At 43.0% G+C, this 27,626-nt stretch overlaps 1 protein-coding gene across 19 annotated transcripts in view; it reads right to left on the reverse strand.

The window, feature by feature from the left end:
* Positions 1-27,626, reverse strand: part of NRXN3 (neurexin 3) — a 1,132,087-nt gene that overhangs the window by 1,060,702 nt on the left and 43,759 nt on the right. For all 19 annotated transcript variants that reach the window (XM_053378036.1, XM_053378027.1, XM_053378045.1 and 16 more), the window contains exon 2: positions 3,436-4,640. In XM_053378036.1, coding sequence (XP_053234011.1) covers positions 3,436-4,144 — 709 coding nt within the window. In that variant the 5' untranslated portion in view covers positions 4,145-4,640. The remainder of the gene's footprint in view (positions 1-3,435; positions 4,641-27,626) is intronic.

Raw genomic sequence — 27,626 nt, forward strand, 5'->3', positions numbered from 1 at the left:
ACAAAAAAAACAGCACCATGGATCAAAATAATTGATATTGCTCTGAAGGGCCTATGTCACCCTGCTTCCATTTACTGTACAGTCCTGGGTTACTAGGAACATTCTTAAGTGCCATTTTCCACAGGAGAATTAAGTCCAAACTGTTCAAATCACAACCAGAAGGGGAAGACATTGGTCTGCCCTCAACCTCTAACAACAGGGCAAGAAGCAGACAAATGCAGTGGCTGTTTACCAGTGGTGAATTCTTAACAACAAGCAATTTATATTCACTCATCAAGGAAGATGCAAGTGGAGGCAAATATTATGGTCATGTTCATTTGTTTTTTGATTACAAAATGTATGCAAATTAAGAGCAGCCATCAGGCTCCTGGAAAAATGCCAAAGTGGTTATTAGTGTCGTGAAACTGAGGGGAGGTGGCAACAGGGCACTGCATGCCTGCAAGAGAGAAGCAAGCAGCTGCCATCCAAACCCATCTGGAACAGGAAGCCACGGCCAAGCCAAAGGCTCAGGTGGAAGGTAAGCCCTACAGTAACCTGTATTTTTTAAAGGGGGGGAGGGTTCTGACAAATCTGTTCACTCTGCAGTTAAAAGTGTGATAATTACAGAGTGGCAAGCTTCTCTGTCATTCAGGAGGCAGCATCCCCAGGAAATCTTGCTCTGTAATCAAGGAAAGAGGTGCAATCAGGCCCCTATTCAGGCTGCGTTTAGAAACAGCCCCTGTGGGAGGCAAGAGGCTTTTGAGAGGTCCCTTTGTGAAGCTGGCAGCAATGCTGCCTCCACGGTTCTGCTGCCACCAGAGGAGTTCGACACAAGCGCTTAACAGAATTTCCATTCAGCTCCACCTGCAAAACCCAAATAATGTCTCAGGGCCAGATGTGCGGCTTGGGAAGTGCATCTCCTTAAAACCGTGCAAACTGGAAACCCCTCTTCTGCAAACTGAACTGGCAGGAGATACAAGACCCCCATGGCTGCTGTGGTTACAGTTTATGTGACAGGCCTACCCAAATTAAAATCATACTATGGAAGGCACTGGGGTTGAATGAGGTGATCTTTGGTGATAGTCCAATTCTGACAGGGATAAAGGGGGCCAAACCAGACATCACAAACACACATGTTACATATGCATGGGAATGTATGCGTAAATATAAAACATGGTCAAGTGAAGATAAACCTGTGTTTGCAAACACACACCATCATACACATATGTTCAAATCCAATTTCCCTAACTGTTAATTTCCACATTCTATCCAGTTCCATTATATCCAGTTCCAGAACTATATTAGGAGATAGTGGAATACAGTGAACATTCAGCACTTATTTCCATATTATTTGCAAACGAATTATTTCTGGAAGCAAAAAACTCGGAATGAGCACCAAACTTGCACTATCTTCCACTATAGCTGCTGTAGTGTCTTTTATGTCGCATTTAAGAGGTCACTAACATGCACAGTTATGACCCAAAGTAGTTGTTGTTGTTTTTCAAAACTGACTGCACCAGTCTCCAAATGGTCTCTGACTGAACCGGTCACCTGTACCTGTGATGCACTTTGCAAAATTTCTCCAAGTATTTATTTAGGAGATTTTACTGTGCACTGAGGTTTACTAACTGGAACTGCTGTTCACATTAATGAATCTGGGATACTGTAAATGGAACTCCACTATCAGCGGGGTTCTGCTAAGTATTTATTTATATATCTTTTCCCCCCATCCACAGAATAATGAGCTTGTTGTGGTTTTGCCATCTGCAGACACAGGTATCAATCAATAGCCAAGTAATGGCCTGAACTCTGTCAAGAGAACTCATTATTTAAAAAGGTACACGTTGCATTTAGCTATTAAAACAGGAGCTATTGATCGGGGCTCATCAGCTCCCAGCAAAAGCCAGTGACCATCTGCAAAAGGAGGCGGAAATCCAAAGGTTGGCAAATGGTGTAAAAACTGGTTAATGGTCCAAAGCGAGGGTTGGATTAATGCTGATGCCACCCTGTTGAAAAGTAAAGCCATTAATAATCACGATGATGATGATAATAATAATAATAGGGAAATCAGAAATATGACGGTCCAGCACACCAGAATCAAAGAAATTATTTCTTCCAGCACTGAAACAAGCAGGGCAAGGTAACGAGCAGGCAAATTATTAGACAACAGCCAAAGTCATCTGGATCCGAGTCTTCATCCAGCTAAAGGAAATGGGGATTATTTCACCCGACAGCAACTTACTGGCATGACTCAAGGAGAAATACATCACTTGGCTTTCATTTCCTCTTGGTCCCTGAATAGCTTTTGTGGCATGTGTTTTCGTTTGTCTCTGGGTGAGGGAAGTGTTGGACCCCTTCTTTTACCTTCCTTCTTGAACAGCCTCCGGCAACGCCAAAGTGAGGATACACAGTCACAGCTCGTAACAAAGTAAGTGTAAGGCTGAGCCTTCATCAGAAATCATGAAGAGGGAAGAAGTCAGAGGTGGGTGGAGAGAAAGAGAACCATTTCCCAAAACTAATCAAACAACTCAAATACCAAAAACAAACAGAGGCAAAAGGGCACACTCAATTAAATAATTTCCTTGATGTTTGTTTCATACATTGTCAGGTTTCCTATGTTTTTGAGCTCGTTGCGGAACTCCTCGTGCTAAATGTTATGGTGCATATAGTGGTAGTGAGTGCTTCCTTCCTCTGAGTGCTTCTATATTAGTGGAAGATTTGAACAGGACAAAAACAGGGTTGCAGAATTGGTGTGTGCCAAAAGTCCTTCCCCATCTCAAAACACTGAGCCTCAATACTACATTCGAAGTAACAAAGCCAATGATATTTTGGCATTTTATCCATCTCTTCCACCAGAACTGTTCCATCACCTTCAGCGTGGTCAGATCAATCAGCACGCACACACCTAAATGTCATTCAAAATACTGCGGATAGGAGAATTTGAACAAAGCACTCGAGCTTTGCCATCTCTGTCCTAATGCCCATATACTTACTTTTTCCATTCTCCCTTGGCCACATAAAGGAGATCTGTGCTGCAACTATTATTGCATATCTCAAATGGAGGAGGTATAGGGGAGTTTCTTTTTCCATTAACTAACCATTTGTCCATATTTCTATTTTTTTTTTAAGGCAGATGGTAGTTGCAGGCCCTGGTGGGGTGGGTAAGAGTAATGAATTCTACAATTTTGCCAAAAGCACAGAACACAGGAGAATCCTTAATAACCAAGCTGTGAATGTGCAGCAATAAAATGAATACAGACTCAGGTTATAATGCTGGCAGTTCCTATACTATTTTGATTTCTGGTTTAATATGGTTGGCTAACAATGGGATTCCCATATGTCATTCTGAAGAGCACTAGGTCTTTGGAAATCCTAAAACAGACAGTAATAAATGAGGCCACTGGACTGCTATATGGTTACAACAAAAACCCAGGAGAAGAATGAATGATCTCTTACCTTCAGAACAGAGTTTCCCAATGTATCCAGTGGCTGAGCAATCGCACTGTGGCTCGCCATCCAGGAGAAAGCAAGTTCCACCATTCTCGCAAGGGTTCTCTGTACATAGCCCTTCCATGTCCAGGCGGACCCCTTGGTGGCCCAAGAGTTGGGGTTCTGAATTGCCGTATTTCAGGTCCAAGATAAATCCTTTAAATGGTGGCTCACTCAGGACACTGTCGAGGGTCAAGGCAGCAGGGCGGATGTCTGATGGGACACCTCCCACAAAGAGGTCGCTGACAATATTCATGTACTGGCGCTGAGGGCGCACTTCGCCAGGTTTGGCTTCCCCGTCCAGCACAAGAACAGTCCGGAGGTGGTTGCGGCTAACCATCAAGAAGTGCAGGTTGCTGTCATTGACCTGCTTATCCGTGACAACTGTGGCCTCAGCACAGTCCACACTGAACCGGAGCTGAATGCGCCCATCCACCAAGGACAAACAGAGGAAGTCACAGACACCGCCATCGTCAAAGTAGAGAAGCAGCCCAGCTGAGACGTTGGTCTTCAGCTGGAAGCTGAGGTCACTCCTTGTGCTTGCATCCCAGCGGAGGTAACGGGCCCACTGGCTGGGGAGCCCCATGAACTCTAGTCCAAGACAGAGGCTGAGCAAGGAGCCCAGCACCAAGCTCAGCTTCAGGGTGAAAGAGGCAGAGCGGAAGGTAAAGCCCATTTTTGAAAGAAGCTTTCTTTTTTTCTCCCTTACGAGAAAAACAAAATTAAAGCCACTCACACCAGAGAGGATGGCTCTGGTAATAGGCACTACAGCCGTTTAACTCCACAAGAGAGGAAACACTTGATGGAGAGGCAAGTTCTCCTCGCCAAGGAAAGATCTCAGCTATCCCTTAGGATCCAGAGGCCTTTATCCTAGAAGGAGAGGAAATGGTGCGAGGGATTCAGAAGGCGGGTGGGTTTTGTTTTCAAAGGTTGAGGTTTCCTGCTGTGGCCTTGCGTTGCTGATCCCAGCTGTCTTCAGTGAAGGGTGGAGGGAGAGTCAATGGCCTGTCTCCAAACTGTGGTTTCTTAGAAGCAATGGGGATGGCAGCAAAGCATGGCAGATAGTGAACTCATCAAACATATGACGCCTTGGACAGAAAAACCAAAGTCAATCTTCATTGTGTACCGAAGATGATCCAGCCCCTAATTCTTCACTTCTTGGCAATCAGGCCCTAGAGAGACAATGGAAGAAAAGAGTAAAAGGGTTAATTCCACTCATCTTGCCTGTAACAGGCCAAAACAAACTTATTTACAGTGGTACCTCGGTTTACAAACTTAATCCATTCCGGAAGTCCATTCTTAAACTGAAGCCATTCTTAAACCGAGGCACACTTTCCCTAATGAGGCCTCCCGCCACCAGTGCCCTTCCACCGTTCGGATTCTGTTCTTAGACCGAGGTAAAGTTCTCAAACCAGGACACTTTTTCCGGTTTTGCGGAGTTCGTAAACCAAATCGTTCTTAAACAGGACTGTTCTTAAACCAAGGTACTCACATTCAGCCACTAATATAATAACACTAATATATAGCCCACTCTTCAGCTAAAAATACTCAGAGCAGCATGCAACACAATAAAACCATATATTATAAATAAAAAGTACAGCTACAACTGACCATATTTTTTAAAAAGCATTAAAAGGGGGAAAATACAACAATTAACAATTTTTTAAAAAATCTAACAGCAGGCGGGATAAAAGATGTCACATATTGGCCCAGTTTGCAAGCAATGCTGAGCAGATACAGCAAATATCACAGCTGCTTTCCTCCCCCCCCCCCCACCCCCCTGCTGTGATGCCAGTGAGAGCTAAGACATGGCTTGACTTAGCATTACATCTGAGCTCAGACTCACAGTTTGTATCACACAGACAAATCATGAGTGGTAAGCCAAGAGCAAACTTTGGCTACAGCTCAACTGGAGCAGGGCAAATCACAAGCAAGGTTCAGATATAATGCTAACTCAAGCCATGCCTTAGATCTGGGTAACATAACAGCAGCAGGACCAGGGTAGGAACCATTTTGGCTGCAAGTGCCTACAAACTCACTAATTCACACCTAGTCATGATCTGGCTGAAGTGATGTGTCTAAACCAGGCCGTTAAAATACTGGCAGAAATAAAACTAGGTGTTACACTAGAATAAAGAGCAGCTTCTTCAAAGTGTCTTTCAAGACACTAAGAAGAAGCCTGACCAATTTCTACTGGGAGGGCATTCCAGAGATGCAGCACCAGCAGAGAAAAGGCCCTTTGTCTAATGCTCACTTGCTGGTTCTTCCAAGCAAGGGCTGTGCCATTGATCTTAATTATTGGCCAGTCCTATACCAGAGCAACTGGTCCATAATCTGGTCCTAAGTCATTTAGTGATTAGGGCTGGGCAATATCTGGTTTTGAATATCATGATATATCACCAGCTGAATATCACTATATCTCGATATATCATGATATATATCTGCAGCGGCAGAGAGCCCTGCTGGGCCTCCCCGCGATGGCAGAGGGTCTCGCCATATCACCCTACAGCAGCAGAGGGTATGCCTCCCTACAAATCAGGGGGTCCCGCTGCACCTCCCCACGGTGGTGGAATGTGCACCACACTTCTCAATGATGGCAGAGGTCCAGAAGCCAAGTCCACCAAGTCCACCTTGTCTAGGAAAGACATAAATGAACTTCAAATGATGTTCCCAGCCATGTAAAAACCATGTTCATAAGATCACTTCTATGAACTTCCAGGGCCTTGTGAAAATTGAAGAGCTATCCAATAATCTCAGAAAGCTTACAGAAAATCAGGTACTGCTAGGCATGCTACATGTGCCTTGCAGACCTCCACTGTAGGATATCCAAACAGCTCTTAGAAGCTCCATAAAACAGCCTCCCTGTAAATCCCATCAAATATACAACTTCTATGCCAGCTTCAATCTTTAATTTGATAGACTCCAGAGCAAAATGACAGCACACTGCAGCGACAGCAATTCAGTCACTGAAAGTGTTTTTTTTATTATTATTTTCTTGCTTTAAATTCCCTTTGGAGAGGGCACAGGATTAATCCAAAATTTTCAGTGATTTACTACTACTGAAGATGCTAGTGTTTCACAGACACTACTGGCTGAAAAGAACCTATCTTGCCAACACCCGGACACTGTGTTGCATGCACAATACAAAGTCTCCCTTAAGGACTACTAGACTGTTCAGCTCTCATAGATGTAGACTATAGTGGATCTACACTTAGCATAATTCTATTTCTGGTTCCTTCCCATCAAATACAGCACCTCATTTTTTACCCAAAACAAAAGCACTGCAAAATGGTATCAAGTTTCCATGCAGTGGGGCATCATGTTTTGAGTTATCTCATTTGTTGTTCCCTGCATGAATCTGCCCTGGTGCACAGGTTGCACTTAAGGTACAGTGGAGCAGTGAGCCCAAAGCTTGTGATCCTCCCACACTGTACAAAGAATTCATACTTTCTGGGACCTGCCCTACAAATGTAAGTAGCCCCAGGTTTCCATGAATAAATGTGGTTAACATTAGATGGAATATGCACACTATGGGAGGGCATGTGAACCAGAGGCTCACCCTTGATATGTATGACCTTCACACTAGGGCTGGGTGTGTGAACAAACCCTTAGATATTAAATAGCAGTGTCTCCTCCCTTCCCTTCGTCCCTGATCACTGGCCATGCTGCCTAGGGCTGACGGCATTTAGAATCCAACCATACCTGTTGGGAACAAGGTTGGGGAATCCTGTGATAGTACTGCAGAAGTCAACCAAGCATTTTGTGCTCCCTAGCCAAACTCAGTCTATTGTAGACAAGGGTGTCTGTGTGCATCTCCTGCTACAGTAAGTCTTGTGCCAGTGTGATGCTATTCAGAGGTACATGGGTAAAATCTAGTTGAAACCAATTGGTGGAGTAGGAGAGCTGGAAAAAATTCACATCTGGCAACCAAAGTGCCCCTTTGGTTTCAGATGGCATATGGGTAGGCGAGTCTAAAATAGATCCAGGACACAAATTTTCACAGCCCTCTAGAAGTTATGGTGGCTGATTTACCAGAAGTAATGTATACTTGATTCTGAGAAACCAAGCCTCCTGATGTATATTTTGCTCTAGGAGGCTTAGTCTGGTCGAGTATACACTTCCAGAATATACAACTTCTCATTCTAGTAGCACAGTATTGTCTACTCTGACTGACAGCAGTTCTCTAAGGTCTAAGGCAGGCATAGGCAAATTCAGCCCGCCAGATGTTTTAGGACTACAACTCCCATCATCCCTGACCACTGGTCCTGTTAGCTAGGGTTGATGGGAGTTGTAGTCCCAAAACTTCTGGAGGGCCAAGTTTGCCTATGCCTGGTCTAAGGAATGTGATATCAGGAATCAAATGCAGGACCAAGTCAGAGCTACAACCCCTCCCATTCTAAGACAAGTGCAGCAGAGCTAGGGTCTAGTGAAGCAGGGCCTGAGCTAGGCTAAAATTTGGATGATCTAAGACAGAACAAGTGCAATATCTGGCAGGTTTGAGGAGGAGCAGAAAATAGGATCTGTAATTTACCAGCTTTTCAAATCCTAATACTGGATTACCATACAGAACAATCTTACACTGGCTGGTTCTTGGCATGAGATGAGGAGCAGATGACACAAGCTGTTCACTGTATAGACATCACACTAAAAACAGCTGGGGTAGACACTCTTATCCTAACATTTCCAAGAGCTCAGCGGTGGTTTATCAGAATTTTGTCTGCTATTCTCCGAAGGCTAGGCCAGAGTTGATGCTAAGTTCTTTCACTATCCCTAGAGCACAACTGCTAGAGTGGGATTGCTGTGAGACATAGAGATAGAGATATATCATTGTGGACGGTAAACTAGGTCCAAAATGGAAGATGTAATGCTCCCACACTGCACCTTAACCAACACTTAAAACAAGCCAAATGAACAAAAATTAAAATCAGTGTGACAATAGAACCTGAAAGCAAAAAACAATGTGAACATTCACTGCCCAGTGTAAGATACTTCCTGCGGCAGTCTGCCTGCAGCTTGTTAGCTAAACTGCTATAAACGCAAATGCAATCAAATCAAAACCAGGGGGAAGATAATTCCTTTTAATTGCTAACAGCTTGGTTCTGACGGATGGAAGCGGCGAAAAACTGGAGGCACTGAGAAACCTTTATTCCCTCTTGGGTCTTGCAAAGTTACAGTGGAACATCCTCTGTTTACCATTCTCCTCCTGGCTCCCCAGTGGTCATACTAAAACCAGCTTGTGATTTGTGCAGAAGATAACCAGGAGAGGTGAGAGAAGGCCCAGGCCTGGAATTATTGATGAGATGGGAATAGAAATATAATAAATTGTACATTCACCAGAAATATGCTCCTGCAATTCAAAGGCCCTTAGAACTTGCAGTGATGACATAACTCAATTGCTGTTGAACTAGCATTTTTTTTTAAAAAAAGTCTCTCTTCTCCAAGAAAGTCACAGGTTGAGTTTATCTGGGGGTGATGAGGGCAATAAAACGATGGCATGCAAAAAGCACTCTCATCTTCAGCCCAAAATAAAATGGAAATATCAGGCCTTGCTGCACAAATTAAAGGTTCTGCAATAGAATGCCCAGAGAAATTGTAAGGAAACAAAAACCTTGCCCAAAAGAGGGTTGTTACATTGCCCACCAGTCAGCAGTAAATAATTGGCTTAAAAGTTGAGCCATATAACCTCCTGTGTTAAGAGTGGATTGGTGGCCATTTTGCTTCTCAGCCAATGAAGATTTGTGGGTTGAGCTTGATGGTTTCCCATAGGTGGTCACTGTGAGAACTGCATGCTGGACTACATGACCTATTGACCTGATCCTGCAGGCTCTTCTTAGGTTCTTATTTAGGCGGATGCACAAGGTGACACCTTACATTTGCAGAAGGGCTGACGGCAATTGCTACATACCCCACAAGTGCCGGGACATCCTATTTTTCCACATGAGAGCACAGCCCCCCACCCCCATCCAAAAGAACATCTTTGGGGTACCATGATCTCACACAAGTCATGTGACTCATGCAGGAGCATGGTCAGGAAGATGTGCGGCCCGGTTTGGGGACTCAACATAATGGAGGGTATGCTTAGCATTTGGATCTCTTCTGCAAGATGAATCTGAGAGAAGGGGATGACCTCTAATCTATTAAAGTGACTGGGGTAACCAAAAGCAATGGATCCATTGCCTTAGAAAGTTAAGGTTCATGTATATTCAGTGGAAGAAATGAACTCATCCCCCTACTCTTTCCTAGTATCCCAGGATCATAAGTGGGTGGAGATGACTGGTGCTGCAAATTATCTGAGGAATTCTCTGCTAGCAGGTGATACAAAGAGCCAGTTTTTTGTCAAAAATCTGTGCCTTTCTCCATGTAGCCTAAGGTGATTGCAATGACTCACTGCTACAATCTCTGATAGCAATGGATAAAACAGATGAATTCTCTTCTCCTCTGACTAGCCCGTCAAACTCTAGAATCAATGAATCGTTAAACTGTGCTCGTTTGCACAATCTTAGTTAATTTGTACCTGAAGGCCCCTAAAGAACTGAAGCTCCCGGGCAGAGATGCCGTTATCTTGGAAGAGATTCATCTAAAGTTGCAAAATTCACAAGTAGGCAGCAGGTTATGATGCAAAGGAAGATAAGAATGTGCAGCAGAAAGGTCACAGTGCACCTGTATCGAACAACAAAATCAAGATATTTCCGAGGGCATGGACAAATGGTCCACTGGCTCTCCAAAAATCAGTCTATTATTCATCATTTAAAATGATTCAGCTAGACTTTAAATGAAGAACTTGACCATTTGGTATCTTTGAAAATAATTTTTAAAAGTATAGGTATTTACATAATGGGGGGGGAGGACTCTTTGATTTTGTCTAGATCCAAAGGAATTCAGCAAATATATTAAAAGGGAAAGTTAACTCTATCTGTTGGAGCTGAACATGAGGCAGGGAAGTAATTTGTTGACGCTGTTGTAACCCAATATTTATCAACAATATAGATTTTGTTAACTTCCACATGATAGACAGAAATCACTTGTATGCACTTTTAATATATTAAAATAAAAAACAAACCTTGCAAGCTGCCTTTGGGGTTCTGCTCAGTTCATTTGTCTCTTTTATGAGATAGTATACGGACATAGAAGCTGCCTTATGCTGGTGGAGCACCACTGGTATACCTCTCTCAGGACTGTCTGGAAACTTTCATGCAGGGGACTTCCCCAGCCCTACCTGCAGATGCCAGGTATTGAAAGCCAGGACCACCTGCAGGTAAAGTGGATGCTCTACCACTGACCCCCAGCCTTTACCCACACTAAATAGTTGAAGGCATGGAAAATACAAACGTATTGCTGATACATTCATCTGGTAAAAAATAGACAAATGCACATCAAAAGATGGGGGAATATATCCAGCACTAGAATGGGCTACAGCTGCAAGTGCAAAGATGACTTAAGCAGAAAGACAAGTTTAAAGTTCAAAAAACTAGATGTTTAGTTGAAAGGGTAACTGTTATTTCCTGTTTCTGGTGATACTTTGGTTTCATTCTGTTGTTTTGATTTTATAAGATGTTATCCTTGATTTGTTATGGTTGATTTTATTGACATCCTATGCCCTTTTAAAATGTGGATTTGGGGGGGAGGGGTTATTTGGTTGTTTTTATTTTGATTATGTATTTTGTGGTTTTATATTTTGATGTTATTCTGAGACCTGCAGGTATAGGGTGGTATATAAAGTCAGTTAGTTAGTCAGTCAGTCAGTCAGTCAATCAATCAATCAATCAATGCTTTGTTTGTATACTTTATGGATTTAACCTTTACTGTGCAGAGAACCTTTTGCAATTCGATGGTATGTAAATATTTGAAACAGATAATATATAAATAGTATATCTATCATCAAAAGAGGAGGAATTATGAAGAAAACTTTTTAGGGACAGTGAATCTTCTGGAAAAATTAATATCAAGCTTGGCAAGAGTCAGTTTACAAGCCACACTGAAAAATAATGAATAGCGGACACCGAATGAAAATTTGGAAAAGGACTTTGAAAACCTGGTGCAATTAACCTAAACAACTTCTGTTCTAAAATATTTTGATAATACAAGAAAATCTAAATTGTCCACTGATGCAACAAAGGAGGGAACTGGAACAAGAATACAATGATTCTTGGAAACGAGTGGCACATGATTTTGATCCCTTGCAGAAAAAGAGTGCCAGTATGCACAGATGGAAAAGGAAATTTTGGCCTTAGTATAGGGATGTAAAAAGTTTCATCACAAGCTTTTGGTACCAAACACTAAAAAAGCACTGGCAGGTGTCCATTTCAGGATCCAGAAACTCCATTTCCAGCTTCCTCTGAGAGGAGTTAACTGCTGACCATAAAACACCAAAGAATCTGATGGCAACAGATATGTGAGCATTCCTTACAGGTGTAAAAAAAAGGGCATGGGTCATGTACATTTCAGTGTGCCCATCTCCAAGCCAAGGATACATGTCATGTCTCTCATGCTCCCTGACTCTTAGAATGCTGCTATGGCATCATTCTAGATGCTGGAGAGGCAACACTGGTTCCAGTAATAATCCAAGCAGCATAAGAAATTTGGGGAGAAATTAAGCTCACTTTGCAATGGAAGCAAGCCTTACAAACCAGATGGTTCCGTATTTCAATGGCATCACTACTTTTAAAACCAACAAGGGGGCAAGGGAGAAACCACTCACTCTCATGCCTAGAAAGTGTGGGTCAAGTGGAAAACCGCTTGGAGCCTTGCTTTCTAGGCATGGCAGAAGCAGGCATGTGGATAAGCCCTCAGTTACAGTGCGCATAGACTCCAGGTAGTATTGGCTAATGTATGTACAATCAATAATACCATATTCCACAATGTATAAATCTTGGCTTGCACTGTTCTGATGTGCAAGGCCTTTTTTTTTTTTATAATATTTTTATTAAGCAATTTTTATATTCATACAAACAAAACATACATAAACAAACAATGGACAAAAAACAAAACAAGAAACAAGTACCATTTCATGTCCTAATTTCTTAAACCTTTCTTCTTCGACTTCCTCATGCCTCCCGTTTCTGTATTCCAAATTCTAATCAATTGTTCAGCAAATCTTCCCTTATTTTACTATAAATTTAAGCTAATCATCCTTATTCTCCTTGTCTTAACCATTACTGATAGTAACCATTTACTTTAGTCCAACATCATTCTAACTGTCATTAATTTTATAATATTTCTTTAAATAGTCCTTAAACTTTTTCCATTCTTCTTCCGCCGCTTCTTTTCCCTGGTTTCGGATTCTGCTCGTCATTTCTGCCAAGCCCATGTAGTCCATCACCTTCATCTGCCATTCTTCCAGTGTGGGTAAATCTTGCGTCTTCCAGTACTTCGCAATGAGTATTCTAGCTGCTGTTGTGGCGTACATAAAGAAAGTTATGTCTGTCTTTGACACCCCCTGGCCGACAATACCCAAGAGAAAGGCCTCTGGTTTCTTGGGGAAAGTATATTTAAATACCTTTTTCAGTTCATTATAGATCATTTCCCAGAATGCCTTAATCTTCGGGCACGTCCACCAGAGGTGAAAGAATGTACCTTCCTTTTCCTTACATTTCCAACATTTATTGTCAGGCAAATGGTAAATCTTTGCAAGCTTGACTGGGGTTATGTACCACCTATAGATCATTTTCATAATATTCTCTCTTAAGGCATTACATGCCGTGAATTTCATCCCGGTGGTCCACAACTTTTCCCAATCAGCAAACAAAATATTATGACCAATGTCCTGAGCCCATTTAATCATAGCTGATTTAACCGTTTCATCTTGTGTATTCCATTTCAGCAGAAGATTATACATTTTTGACAAATTCTTAGTACTGGATTCTAACAATTCAGTCTCCAACTTTGATTTTTCCACCTGGAAACCAATTTTACTGTCCAATTTAAACACTTCATTTATTTGGTGATAATGCAACCAATCTCTCACCTTCCCTTTTAGTTTCTCAAAACTCTGCAATCTCAGTTTGTCCCCTTCCTTTTCCAGAATTTCCCAATATCTTGGCCATTTCGACTCCATATTTAACTTTTTAACTGCCTTAGCTTCCATTGGCGACAACCACCTTGGAGTTTTATTTTCCAGCAAATCTTTATATCTGACCCAGACATTTAATAGTGCTTTTCTGACAATATGGTTTTTAAAACTTTTGTGCGCTTTAACCTTGTCATACCACAGATATGCATGCCACCCAAAAATATTGTTAAAACCTTCCAAATCCAAAATGTCTGTGTTTTCAAGAAGCAGCCAATCTTTTAGCCAGCAGAAAGCTGCCGCTTCATAGTACAATTTAAAGTCTGGCAGGGCAAACCCCCCCCTTTCCTTTGAATCCGTTAATATCTTAAATTTTATTCTGGGCTTCTTGCCCTGCCAGACAAATTTAGATATATCTTTCTGCCACTTCTTGAAACAGTCCATTTTATCCATTATTTGTAATGCTTGAAACAAAAACAACATTCTTGGCAATACATTCATTTTTATAACTGCAATTCGGCCTAACAAGGAAAGCTTCAAGTTTGACCAAATCTCCAGATCTTTTTTCACTTCTGTCCAAGTTTTTTCATAATTGTCTTTAAATAAATTCACATTCTTAGCTGTCATATTCACACCCAGGTATTTCACTTTTTTAACCACAGTCAACCCCGTCTCATTCTGAAACCTTTCTTTTTCAATCTGTGTTAAATTTTTCTCCAATACCTTAGTTTTTAACTTATTCAGTTTAAATCCTGCCATTTGACCAAACTCTTGAATTATTTCCAAAACTCTTTTCGTACTAGCTTCTGGCTCTTGATGTGCAAGGCCTTGAAATGACCGCACATCCCTGGATCCCTCAAAAGCGGGCATTTTATTACAGCACACTTCTTTTCTGTTTTTGGAGCACAATAATCTGAATCATAGATGGCTGGTATATTCAAGTTCCCATCCAGGTTGATGGTATGATCCAACATGGTATAGTGGTCAGAATGTTTGACTAGGACCCGGGAGAGCAGGCTTCAAATCCCTACTCAGCAATGAAGCTCACCTTGGGCTAGTCACTGCCTCTCACTAGCTCACAGGGTTGTTACGGGGATTTAACGATGAGGAGGAGAACCATGTACACCACCTTCAGCTCCTTGGATAAAAAGGTGGGATATAAATGAAATAAATAAGTAATAGATGACATGGCAAGGTTTCCCAGGCACACAGCATTTAGAAGAGTGCAGTGAACACGCTAACCAGAACAGATCTACTTAAAGAAAGTTACTAGTTGCTTCTTTTGCAGGGAGATTGCATTTGCCGGATTCGCTGACTAGAACTGGACAAAACAAGGTATTCAGTCATACAGTGAAAGACATCCATTGTCAGCAACCATCCAACTTTCCCAGGAAGGGAGAGTCCTATCTTTTGAGCATGATCAAGAAGAAGCAATTCTGGCAAACCATCATGTCAGGTGTCATGTTCTGGAACTTCTTATGTCCTCGCTCTCTCAGAGGTGCCGAATCTGCATCTGAAATGTAGCCCTTCAGACAGCACATGACAGCTCACCCAATCTGTTGTTTCTGGGAAGCATTCAAACAGGCGAGTCCCCAACCACAGTTAAGGGCACGTATTAACTGGCTATTTCTGGTCTGTGATACTTGTGCATCTTTTACAAAATTCACTGCCTTCCCACATTAATCTGCAATTTAACAACAACAACAACAACATCCTTCAGTGTACATATTTAAATATGTATTTTAATGTGTGAATTCTCTCAAAATATACTTGTTTCAATCAGTAGTCTGGTAAAGTTAAATTGCCATTTTTGCATTTGTAGAAATGCAAAAACTTGTAAATAGCTGAATTCCAATCTATACCTTAGCCTGAGAGGTGTGAACCAGGCAATGCCTTATAGGTAAAGGTGAAGGTACCCCTGACCATTAGGTCCAGTCACAGACGGCTCTGGGGTTGCAGCACTCATCTCGCTCTATAGGCTGAGGGAGCCGGCGTTGTCCACAGACAGCTTCTGGGTCATGTGGCCAGCATGACTAAGCTGCTTCTGACGAACCAGAGCAGCACACAGAAACACCGTTTACTTTCCTGCTGGAGCAGTACCTATTTATTTATTTACTTGCACTTTGACGTGCTTTCGAACTGCTAGGTGGGCAGGAGCTGGGACCGAACAACAGGAGCTGACCGCGTCGCGGGATTTGAACCGCCGACCTTCCGATCGGCAAGCCCTAGTCTCAGAGGTTTTGACCACAGCACCACCCGTGTCCCTTATAGGAATTGTCAAAAATTGAATTCCTCATGCATCCAAAGTGAGCCTCCACGCAGCCTAAAGCAGTACAGCTGAGACACAGGCTTATCACTTCAGTGGGAGCTATTTATTTTATCCACTTGAAATATTTGTATACCTCCCTCCACCCAATAGATTCCAGGTTCACTAACAACATAAAGAAGACTACATGAATATAAAATATACAATAAAATACACACTAAACCACCATATTGACAATAACATTAGGCACAGCTAAAGCTGTATACCAGGCCAAGACCTCACAAAAATTAAAATGCCTGAGAAAATAGCTGAAGAATCTGAAGTATCTGAAGAAGTGTGCATGCACATGAAAGCTCATACCAATAACAAACTTAGTTGGTGTCCAACGTGCTACTGGAAGGATTTTTTTTATTTTGAGAAAATGGAAATGCCATAACCTGGTACAGGAAAAACTGCAATATAGGCACCAGACACAATTCTTTGGGAAAGTTCCTTGGTCACAGAATCTGAGGAAGCTCGCCCAGGATATGAATGGAGATCCATGCCCAATTGTACCAATGTCTCCTTCCCATCCTGCAACTCCATTAACAGTTGTCAGCCATGTCCACTGCAGTGCTCAAACTTTCTTCCACGATGCACATTTTAAAAAAACACCCAGCAGACCAGGCATAACCAAGGTGGTACTACCCAGATGTGTGGACTACAACTTCCAGTGAGGATGGCTTACTGTCATTGATGGTGGGCACTGTAGTCCACAACATCTGGAGAGAATTACATTGGCTACCATTGTAGAAGACATTAACAGGGAAAGAAATGCAGGGAATAGAATAAGAGGATTACATCTCCAGTTAGGTATAAAGGAAGAAGATGAATGCAAAGTTCAAGACAAGCAAGATTCATACGCTCTGTGCTTCACCAAACCCTATCATTACTCAATCCCAGATTGTGGTATGCTAACTGAATAAATCTCTCCTGAATAAAATGAAAGGGGAAGGTTGTCCCATTTCTTCGGTATATTTACCCCCATGTTTAAAGTGCCTGTCTTTCAGAACTACTCAGTGGGGAAAACGAGGCCTTCTACAACTCCACCCATGTCAACCAGTTTTAAAGCCTGAACAAGAACTTGAACAGGTCTCATACTAACAGAAAGCCCTTTTATCTAACAGAACATTCCAATTTTTTGCTGATTCTCCCTCCCCACTGCTGCAAGCAATCCCTGCTCCTTCCTCTCTCTCTCACACACACCTGAAGTCTGATCCAGGGAGTTGAAGAAAACTGCCAAACACCTTGGGAGGTGACACAGGGACTACAGGGGAAGATGGGTTGGTCAAATATTGCTTCCCTTCCAATTTGGCTAATGGAAGGCTCTGATGCATGAAAGAGTTTTGCATCAGTGCAAGGGACACAACTGAACACAGCCCAGTGTCTAGAAGCAATTAACTAAGGGTGAGCATGTGTCTTACTTTACAGAGGACAGCCTACTATCTGGAGGGCTGTCAGTCTTCCACTTCAAGGCATCCTCTCTGACTGAAGGGCCGTTCCATACAAGTCTGGTTTAAAGGGACAGAGGAAGATTAAAGTTGCCCATCCACCATTAGGGATCCGGACAGCAGACTGAGCAGAGCACAACAGGTCAATTGGTCGGTCTTCCTCACTCTGGTGAGATGTACTTCTATTTAAATTATAGTAACTATTTCCAAATCTGCATCTAAACAAATAAAATTAGCATATGCAAATCTGTGTCCTCATTTTTGTTGTTGTGTTTCCTCTATTTTTGGCAACACATCTGTGGCCAAGTGCAAATTAAGTGGGGAGGAGGTGGAATGCAGCCCTATTTTAATTATGTCTAGAGGGGGAGCAGAATGCCTTAAAGCAGGAGTGGCCCACATGCAGACCTCCACCTGATATCAAAAGACCTCTGCAAGTGAATAGTTCAGACCTCCGGCGAGAATGACTTGCCCCTCCCCTGGCTGGGGAAGAAGACGGAGGGAGGGAGGGGAGGGAGGGAGGACATGGAGATAAAGAAGTGATCCCACCCACCTGGGGCAGGATGTCTGGCCCCAAGCACCAGTGGCATGTGGCCCCAAACAGAATATTTCTGAGTGAATATGGCCCTTGACAGAAAAACAGTCGCCCTCTTAACCAGGGGAGTGCATTGTGCCATCTTCAGTTTCCATCTATGTGGCCTGCTTGTGACAAATCCTGCCCAGAAAAGTAGCATTTCGTATGTATTTAACAAATTTAGCTTAGTTTAATTTACCTTAAGCAACCAGAAAAATTATTTCCACTAATCTACCAGGTCATCATGAACCACGTGCAGAACAAGGTCAAGGAGAGATAACAAATCACAAGGTATTTTTGAGCCTTGATACACTCTTGCCTCCCTGGATTTGGATTTCTGAACAATATGGGAGGCAAAGCATGGAACCTGTGATGTAAACTGATAGCTCAGCATTCTCTGCTTGGGGAACCCTTGGCTGGAAACACACCGCTTGCTCTATTCAAACTTCCCACTCGCAGGGATGAAAGTGTGTGCCTAGTATTTCAGGAGAGGCTGGGAAACATTTCCCTGGATTGATTGCTAGAACAACCATAGCAGAGAGATCTCTGCCTCAGTTTCCACAAAAACAATGGACACCTTGCCCAGGTCACAGAAGAAGCTTGGGACTAAAGTCAGATCCATCTGCTTTAGAGCTCTGAGCAGGGAGACCCCACCTTTGTTGCAGAACAGCTCTCCAAGGCTTATCCACACTGTGTGGAGAGCAAAGTGTATGAGTGACATTATCTAATTGCAAGTTAATTTCCATAATTACCCACTGGCACACTTTTTATGTAGGGTTAATATCTTTGCAAATGTCTAGCCACATGACAGACTGCTCTGGAGACAGGGAGCTGGTTGCCATGCTGACATGTGGGTATTTACCCAATTGTTCAAAAAGATTTCATAGTCTGGATTTGTCAATCTCCCCTGCCTGCTTCCTCTACTTCATGAGCCACTTCCCCCGCTGATAATTGCTCAGGGGTGTATATATTTTAAGTGTTGCTTTGAGCAGTTCCACATGCAGGAAGAACAACATGGGCTTTAAACTGAGACAGAGGCAAAGCTGCCACCAGCTTCTCATATATCTCTATTTTAAAAAAAGCCAACCAGTTTAGGATCTTCCCAAACACATCGTCAAAATGAGATGACAGTAACTGATCCCGTAATTTGTTTGAACTATGTACCAGGGTTCAATCAGGACTTCTTCAGTTGAGATTCTTGATCACTGAGCATATTGGTTGACATCAATCAAACTTTGGAGGTTTTCAGTTCCTGCCTGAAAGGCAGCTTACAAACCACCAAACACAGGAGCCAAATCCTAGGGGCATGGGGGCCTCAGCACTCCAATAAAATATTTGAGGGGTCCAGGACCCCCAAAGTTGATGGGTATTGCCACTGAAATGGTGTGTGTACACAGTGTCATGTGATCAATTATGCGGGGCAAGGCTTACCTCCCCGCCCCAATATTTTATTCAAGTTGGCACCCCTGCCCCCAAATATCTTCCTCTGCAACAGGAAAACACAGATAAAGTTTGAGCACTTTCTAGGAAGCAGTCTTAGTTTTCACAGTACAGCAATGGTGCCCAGTATGCATGACCTGCATGAACTATGTATGCCCCAAAACAGAAGTGGGTAGAGATGTAAGGATATGTCAGCATCTTGTTTTTCCAGTCTTAAATTCTCCACATTTTGCAGCAACTTGCAGATTTATGTTGTTTTTTAATCCTCATTAAAATTATTCACAGTTTTAGTGTGAATTTCTCCCAATAAACACATCTTTGTATGAAGTTTTGACCTATGGACACAATTCTGCAAGCAATTTCTGCTAATATAAAGCCTTTTGTATATTATTTTCACCAATATGTTCATCTTTATGCACATTGCCCCCTAATATATGCAGACTAGGTACCTACAGGAGGCATCTTCTAGAACAGGAATTCTTCTATACTGCTGTTGGCATCTGTCTGTCTCGAGAGACAATGGAGTGCACCTCTGGGGGTGAAGACAAACTGCTGCATTAGCAGCACTGAAGTGATGTCCCCAGGGTGCAAGCCTGGGCAGTGTATATGGAGGTCCCAAGCTACCCAGATGACAAGACACACATACACCCCAGCCTCACTGATGTGGTCCAAAGGAAAGCAGAGCAATACGCTTAGCTGTAGGAGCTGCCAGAAGGAGGCATTCAAGGCACCATCCTTAGTGACTGCACTTTCCTGAAGATATCCCACAAGACAGCAGTTTAAGATTAGAGCTTTCCTTCTCCTAGATAAGCTACTGTCCCAGGTTGGTGAGCTCCATTTGCCCTTCACTTCCCTCTACAGTATACCAACTACTAAAGGTAAAGGGACCCCTGACCATTAAGTCCAGTCGCCGACGACTCTGGGGTTGTGGCGCTCATCTTGCTTTACTGACCGAGAGAGCTGGCGTTTGTCTGCAGACAGCTTCCAGGTCATGTGGCCAGCATGACTAAGCCGCTTCTGGCGAACCAAAGCAGTGCATGGAAACGCCGTTTACCTTCCTGCTGGAGCGGTACCTATTTATCTACTTGCACTTTGATGTGCTTTCGAACTGCTAGGTTGGGAGGATACTAACTACTAGGCTGCTCCTAAACAAATTCTGACTAAGAATGAAGGGATAAAGTGCAGGCAAGAAAACAGCAAAACAATTTCCCCATCTCTGAGCCATGGAATGCAGGAATCTTTTGCCCAAGGTGGGACTCCAATCCACGACCCTGATATTAAGAGTCTAATGCTCTACTGACTGAGCTTTATCCCAGGCACCCACCACAGCTGTGCTTTCAACGGCAACTCTACGTGCAAACCAAATCAGACTCAAATCCTGCTCCCTCCCCCCCCAAAAAAGTACACCCTATTTGGCCCATAGGATCAAATACTAAGCTTGTGTCCTCCTCCTCTTCCATCTTTACTTTACTTTGCCTTCCTGAAGGTGACCATTCCTTTCCTCTCATTCTTAAAAAGAAAGTGAGGTTTAAAACTCAATTTCTTCAAAGAGTTAACAGTACAGAATGTAGAGCAGGATTTCAGGGATGCTGAAAGCCCACAGAGCCAATGTGTCAGTCAGGTGGAGCCCAGAATTGAAATGCCACCAGTGGCTCCACATGGGGGGGCAGGGAGGGCAAGCAAAATGGCAAAGCCACACAACTCAATACCAGCTGCATGGCTGTGGCAGCACAGCCAGACCCTTCAGAAACACTCAGGCTGAGAAGCCATCTGGCTGTTCAAAAAGTTAATATTTTATAATGGTGATAATCACCCTTCAAGGTTCCTTTCCCCTGGGACTATTAAACAGATTCAGTTCCAAACCAGAACTCTTTGGATCTGCTGTGGTGGGAAAACAGGGGTGGGGGAAATCAGAGGAAAAGCTCACACAACCCTGTGTGTCCCCCACCCACAATCCAAATCACATGCAATATTCTGCCCTACCTCCCCCCTCCCCACAACCTCCTTGCCTAAAAGAAGCTACATATAGTCCAAGAGTGACCTTTAACCAGCCTACCTAGCCTGAGCTCAGCATGAATGCGATTTACAGGCCATTTCTGCTCTCCAGCTTTCTTAACACAAAGAGGAGGAAGGAGAGAATGAAAACTCAAGCACAAAGCAAAAAAAAAATAGTGTTTTTTAAGGGATAGGAAAATAACCCTGCAGAGCAATCATGACTAGGGCTGCTCAGGTGGCTCATTCTGTTCCTTTGCAGGACACAGAAATGACCCCCAGTGTGTTAATTACACCCATTACTACAAACTCACCAATAACAAGGACTAGCTTGGAAAAGGAGGAGGAGGGGGCAGAGAGCTTGGCTTTTTGCTGCTGCTATGCTGTCATCAAGGCAGAACTAAGGTTTCCTGGCAGAGCTTAACGGCTGGAAAAGTGGAAGAGACCTCCTCTTCAAACCTCTCCTCGGCCATGAACTCTCTAAGGGAACCTTAGGCAAACCAATCTCCCTTGTGTCTCAGGCCCCATTTCTCCAATCTGATACTACTATTAGCCTACCTTGCAGAGATGTTGTACATGAGGGTCTTTCAGCTGTGGTGGCTACAGACACAACATACATTTACAGCATGCGGCATCCCTCAAAAGGTCCCAGGAATTGCTGTTTGGACCCATTGCAGAGCTACAATTCCCAGCATCCTTGACAAACTACAGTTCCCAGGATTATCTGGGAGAAGTGATGTGCTTTAAAAATGCTTCAAATTTATGTATGTGTGCACGCACACACACACACACACATATATATATATAAAACACTTGTTTGTAAAAGAACCCGACAATCTCAGAGCAGTTTACAATAGGAAATAAAGCAACGTTTTGATAGAAAAAGTTCAAAACAGCTATTTAAAACATTCAAAAACAATTAAAAACAGCAATATGCTAAAAACAGGTTGAAACACATGTCAACATTCTACATATCTGGGCACGCTTGTCTAAAACAATAATATTTTAGCAGGTGCTGAAAGATATACAGTGAAGGTGGCTGCCTGGTATCAAATGTGATTTAAATGTGTGGTGTGCAGGAAGCCCACTAGTATTGGCTAATATAAAGCCTGCCAATTAAGCCTTAAGAGGAACTCGGACAGCGACTACAATACATGACAAGAGTCAGAAGCAACATTTATAGGCTCAAGTGGAACCCCATTGCCCACCTGAATCACCCAGCCCTTGCTGAGCTGGTAGCTACAATGCTGTCTTGCCATCCAAAGTAGTGATGGCAAAGAGCAGCAAAAAAGCAGGTCAGTCGTTTCATCTTCTAGCAAGCTACCACAGTGGTGCAGCAAGTATGTCAGCTGGGTTGTCGTGTCACCAAAGTCACAGTCTTCAGATCCCAGCCCTTCACTTATTACATTTAAATTCTGCCTTTCTCCAAAGAGCTTGGGGTTGTATGCATAGTCCTCCCTCCACTCTATCCTCACAACAACCCTGTGAGGTTGGTTAGGTTGAGAGATAATGACTGGTCCAAGGAGACCCAGTAAAGTTCGTGATTTGAACCCAGTTACCCCAGCCCCTAGCCCAATGCCCTGGCAATTGCACCAAACCCATCTCACATTAGAACTTGAAATGGGCTATATGCAAACCAAATATTGTCATTTACAGTGTCTGTCTCCTAAACTTTGCCCATCACAGGCATGTGGCCCCCCAACAGATTATCCCTGGTGGAATGCGGCCCTCAACAGAAAAAAAAAAGATTTTAAGGCATAAAGTAACACAATCCTGCAAGAATAGAATTCCTGTATTCTGTTCATCATCCCTAGTCACTACAGACTCCAGTAACTTTCATGTTGAACTGTTCTTATCATGGTACAAAGCTGTTCAGAGCTGCACCTTATCACACTTCCCTGCTTCGAAGAGTTGGTGGCACTGTTTGTAATGCTTGTGTCCAAGTCCCTTTTTTTCTGGGCCATCCAAAAGGAAAATGGGATTCAGACTTATGTTGGCTTCCGTCTGGTGTGGATCAAATTCATCTCAGCTGCAGGCACTGTGAACACAGCTGCCATGCTGTGGTAGTCCTGTATGAACTGCTCCCCACCGGTCAACATCATAGGATGCAGCCTGGCTCAGCTTGATGTGAGTTACAGTTGTAAGATGTGAAACATCAGCTCCTCTCAAAATCAGCTGTTCCTCTCTCTCTGTCGCAGTTTCCCATGGAGATAATGAGCCCTATTTTTGTCAAGTGCTTTTAAACCTACCAAGGGATTTATTGCAGTGAGGCCCATACTATGCTGCAGCATCTCAAATGCAAGAAACCCTTACAACTCCCTCTTCACTTCCTACTCGCTAACAGCTTACGACTTCCTACTACTGTGTATAGTAGTTATTTCTTCCCAATGAAATCTCCCTCTCCTTATAGTAAACCCTGCTTGCAGAGTTAGAACACAAGAAGCACTCTACTGTATCAGAAGTCCTCTACTGGTTCAGCATCTTCTTTACCCACCATGATCTTCCCAATACCTCTCAGAAGATTAATCATAGGCCTTGAAAGCCAAGAGCCTTCTAATCATTTATCTCCAGTGTCTGATATTCAAAGACAGACTAATCTGTGAACATGGATGTTCCTTTCGGCTACCGTTGCCAATAGCCATCAATAAACAAATTCATGGAGAATATGCATAATCACATTTTAAAGTAATCTTAGCCACAGAAGTGGCTCTGCCCACACTCCACACCTTGAAACTAACCACAAGTGGCACTGGGGTTACCTGGTCACCAGGTGAAGATTAGGTGCATCTCCCTATGGTACTGAATGACAATCCAGTCAATGGCTTCTCCAACCTCACTACTCTCACACCCATCAATCTCTGCTGCCTGTGGTTGGGCAAAACATTTGCTTTAACACAGGCTATAAAAGGAATGGGATGGAAGAAGCAGCTGCTGAATCACATTTTGCCTATTTTAAAGCTCTTAGAGTAGGGGTGGAGAATATTTGGCCTTCCAGGTGTTTGTTGGACTCCAGTTCCCTTCAGCCCCAATCAGCATGGCCAACAACAACCTAAGCACATAAGTCGAGCCTGCTGGATCAGGCCAATGGCCCATTCTGTCATGCATCCTCTTCTTACAGTGGCCAGCCACATGCCTGTTGGGAGCCTACAAGCTTGACATGAACGCTGCCGCACTCTGCCCCCCTGCAATTCACACAAGATCATTTCACCAAGGCAACTATCTGTAAACAAAGAATAAACGTCCATAAAAATGGGAAAAGTAGTTTCTTTCCCAAATAGGTTTTATCTTAAACAATGGCAAACACAGTAAATAAAGAGTTCACTTGTGAAATACCAGTGGTTCAGTGCTCGGAGGTCGTTCCAGTAATCAGATGTTTCGTTGCTAAAGAGCTTAGTCATCAAGCTGTCAAAATCAATTGTAACAGAATTCTATCACTTCTTATGTGCTTTTTTTCTACACCAAAAAGCATCCAATACTGTAACCTTAGATGCTCCATCTAAGGATGATGGGAGTTGTAGTCTAGCAACTTTTGGAGGGCAAGAGGTTCCCCCACCCCTGTATTAAAGGGGCACACACATGAACTTCTAGTTATAACCTGGCCGCCCTAAGTTGCATTAGAGCAGGCACCCCCAAACTCGGCCCTCCAGCTGTTTTGGGACTACAACACCCATCATCCCTAGCTAACAGGACCAGTGGTCAAGGATGGTGGGAACTGTAGTCCCAAAACAGCTGGAAGGCCAAGTTTGGGGATGCCTGAATTAGAGCACCACAGTGGACAGTGAGACTGATGCAGTGAGGAGGCCCCTTCAGTCTGCTCCAGACACTCCTGCAATGGTAATGATGGTAGGAATGGCACCAGTGCAGGAGATGCTGTGTTTAATCCTATATAATCTGCTGTGCTTAATCCTAGATACTCCAAAGATAAAAGTACTGATTACAATAGGAATCATGAGTTCTCATTCAGAGTGCATAAACGCATTGATAATGTAGCAGAATTAACAAGGCAGGTGATTGTTGCCTGGTAGCTGAAATGGTTCGGCTGGGTCAAAGAACTAAGGTTCTGGTGCGAAAGAAAAAGAGAGAAGGACATTGCAGTAGCACTATTAGATCCAAGTGAAGTGGGTCATAAATGAATCAGAAACTTGCAGCAGGGCTGCCAACCAGCCGGAGAGGGAGGGTTGTTGTCATGGTCTGCCCCTGTGCTGTCAGCAGGTGTTTGCTGTGCAGAAATGAACAAGTGAAGCCTTTCATGGCACGAGCCTACAACACTGCTGGTTGTTAATGACTGTACACCCAGCTAGGCAAAGGACAATTATAGGACCACAGAATAGGAGGATGAAAGGAGGCATGTTGACACAGAACTTTGGATAGAATGCCTTGGTGGAAAGAGATGCTTACACACATGCACACCAAAAATAAAATACAGTAAAATACAGGAACGCTGGTGAAACCTATTCCTTCGGTGTGATCCTATGCCACTGAGAAAGTTATGCGAGTAACACAACCACATGGGCAAGGGACACACAAGATTCAGTCTCCTGGCTGATACAGGTCCTCAAAATCGCTGCCCCCTTCTCCCGAGTCAGACTCCGGCCCCACCTTCCCCTGGTCCACACTTGTCAGCATCTTGCCAGTCCCTGAGGAACTCATGAAGTAACATGGAAGACTTCTCTCAATGCCAGCCAGTGGACAATCCTCAGCTAGATGGACAAATAGTCTGACCTGTTGAAATACAGTTTGCTATGTTTCTTGGGAGATAATCTAGGCTAGACACTTAGTGCTTTAAATGTATCTTACTTTTAAAAGACATCTGAAGGCAGCCCTGTTTAGGGAAGTTTTTAATGTTGTGTTGTGTTTTTAATATTCGGTTGGGAGCCACCCAGAGTGGCTGGGGGATAAATGTATGGTGCTGCAGTGGCCTATCATATCCCTTTAAATAGTTATGGTTTCCGCCCAACAATCCTGGGAACTGTGGTTTGCTAGGACCACTGACTGAGACCCCTATTCCCCTTGCTGAACCACCATTTCCAAGCTGCTCTTAACAACCCATCCCTCTTCCCAAGGAACAGATATTGCTACTTACTAATGTCTATTTTAAAGCACAATTGTGATCTAGAGCCTCTAACAGCCATGGTAAAACTATGGTAAGATGTATTATATTCAGATTATAACTGAAATAATTACAATTTACATCTGTACACATAAATTAGCACATACAGTGGTACCTCGGGTTACATACGCTTCAGGTTACAGACTCCGCTAACCCAGAAATAGTACCTTGGGTTAAGAACTTTGCTTCAGGATGAAAACAGAAACTGTGCTCCGGCAACGTGGCAGAGGCAGCAGCAGCAGGAGGCCCCATTAGCTAAAGTGGTGCTTCAGATTAAGAACAGTTTCAGGTTAAGAACGGACCTCCAGAACAAATTAAGTTCTTAACCCGAGGTACCACTGTACAAACTTTATGCAAATCCGTGTCTTCTTTTTATTGGTGTTTAAGGGCTACCCAACATGTGCTCCAAACTCCTTACAGTTCTCCAGAATTTTATATTTTATTTTAAGCATGCAGTTCTGAATATACACATTTTGAAGCAACTCCACTGAAGCCAGGATAACTTATTGCCCAGGAAGCATATTTAAGATCGGGGTGCTAGAAAACAAAACCAAAAAACCTATCTGTATATTTTATTTGGTTAGATCAAAATGATTCATCCACTACCTAGCTACAATTTTCCATTCATTAAATCCTAGTCCTCCGACTGGAAGTTTAACAAATAAATGAGGGTGAAACACATATCTATGCACTTCATATTAAAGCGAAATCACATTTGCACATAGGATGGGGCATTCCAAAAAAGCTACAACTAATGTAATGTTTAAAAAATGAGATTATGCTAGACCTGAAGTACAATTAATTATACCAATATCAGAGGGAGATACAGTGGCAAAAATGTTTAAGATCAAGGTGCCAAAGCAATAGCAAAAGCCATTTCCAACTTATTTTAGCAGGTGAAAACTGTTGTCAGTTTTAATATACTGATGAAGGGAGGGAGATATTTTTATCCTGCCAGTATCCCTTTAAAAGTCAGCCAGTCTTTTAAAGAATCCCCTGCACAGGGACACACAGTGCAGTGCCCTGGAAGACAATTGACATTCTGAATGACTGGGCTGTGAATTCAAAATCCCAGACCAGCCAGCCTGGAAACAAGGAACCAAATTCGTATAAAATAAGAGAAAGAAAAGCTGCTGCTGAAAATTTTATTTAGTTTCACGAGTGTGCTAGGTGCTGTACACAACACAGCATTCTCCCCCAAATGCTTTTATCTATATTAGATGACAAAAAAAGGCTTGACAAGTTAGTAGAGAGAACAGAGTCCAGCAATGGAGGAGTGAATT

The sequence above is a fragment of the Podarcis raffonei genome, chromosome 1 (assembly GCF_027172205.1).
Source record: "Podarcis raffonei isolate rPodRaf1 chromosome 1, rPodRaf1.pri, whole genome shotgun sequence".
NCBI lineage: Eukaryota > Metazoa > Chordata > Lepidosauria > Squamata > Lacertidae > Podarcis > Podarcis raffonei.